Raw genomic sequence first — 5,693 nt, forward strand, 5'->3', positions numbered from 1 at the left:
CGTCCCCGGCCGTGCTCCGTCCCCCCCAGGCCGTCCGCCCTCCCGCTGCCCCGCTCACCTTCACCCCGTCTCTCCGCAGCGGTGGATTCGTCCACATCAAAAACCCGCACCTGGAGGCGATGGATGAGGACGTCCTGTATCATTTGGACTTGGGAACGAAGACGCATGACCTGCCGGCAATGTTTGGGGACGTAAAGGTAACCGGCAGGGGCCGAACCGGGCGGCGGCTCGCCCTTTTTCTCGTCGCACCGTGCTGTCGTCCCGTAGCGCGGTCCCCCGGCCGTGTGTGCTCCTGCCGGAGAGCAGCTGCTCTGCAGCCGAGGGTCGGTCTCCTCCGGCGTTTGGGCAGCACTGTTTTAGCATGAACATTGTGAAAACGTGTCCCTTTTCTCCCCGCCTCCGTGGCCTCTGTGTCATCAGCAGCGCTCTCTGATTGCAGTTGATGCTGCTGATAGAATAAATTAGACAACCAGCAGGCATCTGGCTTGGCTCTGCTGTCACTAGGCGTACCGGCAGCTTACATTTGCTGGATGTACGACAGTGGAGTTATTGCAGATTTTCTTGCCCTGGAAGCGATACCCAACCAGGTTCGGCGGCTCGGCCCCTCCAGCCCAGGCCTGCCCGGCTCCGGTGCAGTGCCCTGCGCCGCTCCGAGGAGGCAGCATCCCGCTGCGGACCCCGCCGCGCTGAAGGCTGAATCGCGGTACCTGTTGTAGCCAGCGCTGCCAACACATTTGCGTTTTACACCCAGTTCGTCTGCGTTGGCGGCAGCCCGAAGAGGATGAGGGCATTTGCGCAGTTCATGCACAAGGAGCTGGGGCTGGAGGGCGATGGGGAGGACCTGGCCGACATCTGCGCGGGGACGGACCGCTACGCCATGTACCGCGTGGGACCGCTGCTGTCCATCAGCGTGAGTGCAGCGCCGTGTGCAGCCCTGCCCTGCCCTCTGCTCTCAGCTTCTCGCAGAATAATTCAGGTTGGATCAAGTCCAACCACCGACCCGTCCCCGCTATTCATTCCAGCACGGGCTCTCAGCTCGGTTGCGTTCGCTATTTAAAAACATGGAATTCAAAATGAGCGTGCAGGAATTTGCTCATGAGATGAGCAGTGTGACAGTTCCTGGTAAAAACACTTCCCACCCTGCACAAGCTATGAAGTGTGGCTGAAGGTATTCCCCTGACATGAGGTGCTTGGTCAGAACCTCCTCTGATAGTGGTTGCTCCCCGAGGACAATGCTGGGTGCTGGACTGGCCTGCAGGGTGCCTGGGCCTGGGGCTGGCGCTGCTCTCATGGCAGGGATCCCATCTGGTTCCTCTGACAAAACCAAGTCCAACCTGGCTGAGGGAATCAGTCTGACATCCTGGGGATCAGCCCTGCAGGTGTTCCTTGTACCCCGCTGCTCGCTGCCTTGGCTAAAAGAAAAAAGCGGAGGCCTTTATCGTAGAAAAAAGGCCATACTCCTGAGCATCTTGTACTTTTAAAGGCCAAGCCAAGAGCAGGCTGGTGCCTACGACAGTGCGAAGAACTGAGATGGGAGGCATAGGAGCAGGACAAGGGTCACCATGGGGAGCACGAATTTTGCAGGGGCTCTGCCAGCCCCAGGCGGTGGTGTTGGGGCACAACACAGCATTGAGGGCAGGAGGGGCCGGGAGCTCCGCCTGGGCAGGCTGCAGGAACAGAGCTCCCCCTGATAATACCTGCTGGCCTCTGCAGTGGGAAGAGGGTGTGATGCTGAGCTCAGTGCCGTCACCCATCCAGCACCTACAGAATGGCTCTTTCTTCTCTCAACAGCACGGAATGGGCATCCCTTCTGTGTCCATCATGCTTCACGAGCTGATCAAACTGCTGCACCATGCCAAATGCCGAGACGTCACCATTATACGCATTGGTACTTCTGGAGGCTTAGGTGAGCTGTCCCAGGTCTTTTTTCCAGGCAAAAGGCTATCAGCAATTTTTTTTCAACAATTAGTCATGTCATTATGAGCCTTTGCATTTTGTCAGGCCCCCATGTGTCAGATAACATGCTGCTTTATTCTGGGTTCAAACCCAGCACAATCCTGGTGACCGGCTTAGCAGAGCACATTTTCGTTATGCCTGCTGGGGCAGCGGTGCTGCTCACACCTGCACGGCCTGGTGCCAGGGCATGGCTCTGCATCCATCAGCAATTAAAGTGCCGTCACTCAGCACTCTCCCAGTCATTCATCATCTGCTGATTCTGTTGCACTTTACTTATACATCTGTGCCACCACACAAATTCCAATTATTCCCTCACATCTGCTTCACTCACTAAAAACCCATCGCACAGATACCTGCAGGTATTTGTGGTGCTGAAGCCTCGCAGCAGATCACCAGCACCGGGAGCTCAGGCTTAGCCTCAGCCTCTGCTTTCCCAGGGGTGCAGGCCGGCTCCGTGGTGATCACAGACAGGGCGGTGGACGCCTGCTTCCAGCCGCGGTTCGAGCAGGTGGTGCTGGGCGACGTGGTGGTGCGGGGCACCGACCTGGACGGGGGCCTTGTGGAGGAGCTGCTGGCCTGCAGTAAGGCCACTCCTGACTTCCCCACGCTCGTCGGGCACACCATGTGCACCTATGACTTCTATGAAGGTAAGACGTGCTTTGGCTGTCCTTCCCCAGAGCTATCTGTGCAGCCAGTCCTACGGGCTGCAGCTGTCCCACGGTGTGTCAGGGTCAGTTCAGAGCGGTCTGCGCCTCTAGAGCGTCCATTACAAATCCCAGCACTTAGCCAGGCCAAGAGTTCCTCTGCTGATAGGATGTGTGTGCACCTGGCACCTCGTTACATCCGTAGTGTCACCCGTATGGCTGGCACTGCTGTAGGTGGTGGTGGAGCAATGGGAGAGCTGGGCGGCTGCTACCTGGCCCAGCTGTGGCATGGCAGTGTGGGTGGTTGAGGACCCCCAGCAGTGGGAGGTCGATGGCCTCAGGCTGCAGAGAAGCAGCCCTGGTCCGCAGCCCATCCCTGCAGATGAGCCATGCTCTGCTGCTCAGGACAGGACTGTAAGTTCGTGTTAGCCAAACACCAGAGGAATGTCAGGAAGCGTGTGACGTTTGGGCAAACAAGCTTCGGTTACTCTCGAACTGTTTCCTTTTCAAAACAAAGTGCTGATTGCAGAGTAGATGAAATGTAATAAATGAAGAATTAATCGACTGAGAACTATCTGTAAACCTCTGCTTGTGAATGCAACCATCTGTGTGTTCCTCAAGGCCACATTTTATTTAAATAGAAATTCATAAAGGGGATTAACAGTAGGAACAGCAATAAGATGCCCAGGTTGGCATGGCCACAGGTTCTGCTCACCCCGAGGAGCGAGACTGCACACTGCAGGAGGCTGCACAAGGTGCAGGGCGCTGGCTGCAGGGCAGGTGTGGGGAGAGGAGGCCCAGGACTGGGGGGCACCATGTGCGGTGGGTCCTTGGGGACCCCTTGGGCTGATGAAGGTCCACAGGGAGCAGCACAGGGAGCGGTGCCTCTGAAGCCGGTAATGCCATGTGCAAACAGCTCCCACTGCCCGCTGCCAGAGTCAGTCCCTAAAAGAACTAAACTTAAGCTAAGGGGGTTTTTCTCTCCCTGATTTTCTGCACAACTTGCTATGCCTCTCCCACAGTGACTTGGAGTTGTTTGGATTTAACCTGGCACACCTCCACCTGATGTACATCACGGGCCTCGGAGGGGCTGCGACCATTTATTTGTCCCAGCACAATGCCAGATGCCTCCTGCTCAGCAGCCGGGTCTTCCTTTATACAGCGTAAACCTACACTGATTTTTTTCTTCTACACAGAGACGTGGTGTGCTGGCCTTAAGAGTTCAGGTGAACAGGGGCATGAGTGAGGTAGCTGTGCAAAAGAAAACTCGGTCAGCTCCAGCCAAAACATTGGCGCTGCAGACAGCCTGGGTCACTGTGCCTGCTGCCTGCAAGGGCGAGCAGTGACGGTTCTGTTTCCTTTCAAGGTCAAGGGAGATTAGATGGAGCTCTGTGCTCTTTTTCCAATGAAAAGAAGTTGGAGTACTTAAAGCGAGCTCATGACGCTGGCGTGAGAAACATTGAAATGGAGTCGACGGCGTTCGCTGCACTGTGCGGGCTGTGCGGGCTGAGAGGTGAGTGCTGCCCCGGGCCGCCCTGCTCCTCCTGCAGGGCGTGGAGCTTCGGTGTGTTGTGAGAGCTGACGTGGAGGCCAAAAATGCATTCCTAGCAATTTCCGTTAGAAAAAGCACACTGAAACAAATGCCACGGATCAATAAAAAAACAAGTTTGTTTCAAAAGGCCTGAGTACTTGTTGGATAGAGCAGGAAGTAACGCCTCCCCCCCCTCACGGCCTGGGTGCACCCCTCAGCTGCAGCGATGCAGCCACGTCCCATCTCCCCGGCCTCGCGCCCACCCCACACCTTCTGATGCCCTGCCTCAGGCAGCCCCCAGCAGCTCCCAGCACAGCCCGCTGGAGTTCAGCCACCCTGCAATGCAGCACTCGGGCCTTCTTGCAGCTGCCGTGGTCTGCGTAACGCTCCTGGACCGGCTGGAGGGGGACCAGATCCGGGCGTCCCACGAGGTGCTGCAGGAATACCAGCAGCGGCCGCAGCGCCTGGTGGCAGCCTTCATCCGGAGACGCCTGGGGCTGCACGCTGCGGCGGGGAACACGCGGCCTTCCAGCCACTGAGGGCACTGCCATTCCCACGCCACCAGGGGACCAACCCACACCACGGGCAAGTGGGCCTGGAAAGCAGGAAAGACAGAATGGGGGGCCACGCGTCCCCAGAGCTGCAGAGGCACTGCTGCCTGCGAGCAGGGGAGGTGCAACTGCAAACACTGCTGTGCTGGTGTGCTGGGTCTCAAACTGCTGGAATTGCATCAATACTGCTCAGGAAATAAGAATGTGCCCCTCTGGCTCCTGCCCTGTGGATGGAAGGACTGTCCTGCAGGGTGCCCTTGCCCTGTGCCCTTCGTCAGGGGAACACGTTGCTCCTGGTGCAGTGCTGATAGCTGAGCAAATGGCACACAGGGCTCATCTGCTCTGTGAGAGCTGCTGCTCCTCGCTGCAGTCAGAAGGGCTCTCGGAGTCATTCTGCCTGAAGAGCTCTGTGGGGCCAGGGCCCAGCCCAGGCACTCAGTGGGCAGGGAGCATCTCTGCCACCAACCGACAGGGTGCAGACAGGGTCTGTGAGCACTGCCCATGCTGTAAGAAGGCCAAACTGCTCGTGGGTGGGGGTGCAGGGCATGCACGTGGGTTACACATAGCACAGCCAGTTCACCACTGACACCGCTTCCAGTTTTGAAGGCTCACTTACAAGGTTGCTTGCAAATGAATTTTGGTGTTTTTAGAACAGTGACTTTCAGGATTTAAGAGTTCAGATAAATAAAAGTATTACATATTACAAAGACTCAGGATGGTATCTCTAATATTATTAAAAGCACAAAACATTTCAGTCTAAGGACACGTATCAGCATTCTCCAAGGGGCCATCTGTGCAGTACCCGGTCTCACCCCACAACCTGATTCAGTGGCACCTGAATCACAAATCACAGAATGGCCCGGGTTGGAAGGGACCTCAAGGATCACGAAGCTCCAACCCCCCACCACATGCAGGGCCACCAACCTCCACATCTCATAGCAGCCCAGGCTGCCCAGGGCCCCATCCAACCTGGCCTTGAACACCTCCAGGGATGGACGGGGCATCCACAGC

General features: G+C 57.0%; 1 protein-coding gene across 1 annotated transcript; it reads left to right on the plus strand.

Moving 5' to 3' along the window:
- Positions 1-2: 2 nt before the first annotated feature.
- Positions 3-5,391, plus strand: UPP2 (uridine phosphorylase 2; the record flags this gene model as incomplete). Its single annotated transcript, XM_010714074.2, has 6 exons — positions 3-197; positions 752-910; positions 1,792-1,906; positions 2,394-2,603; positions 3,967-4,113; positions 4,498-5,391. Coding segments are annotated over 6 exons (999 nt in total), but the record flags the coding sequence as incomplete, so codon positions are not given.
- Between the last annotated feature and the right edge of the window lie 302 nt (positions 5,392-5,693).

The sequence above is a fragment of the Meleagris gallopavo genome, chromosome 7, assembly GCF_000146605.3.
Source record: "Meleagris gallopavo isolate NT-WF06-2002-E0010 breed Aviagen turkey brand Nicholas breeding stock chromosome 7, Turkey_5.1, whole genome shotgun sequence".
Lineage (NCBI taxonomy): Eukaryota > Metazoa > Chordata > Aves > Galliformes > Phasianidae > Meleagris > Meleagris gallopavo.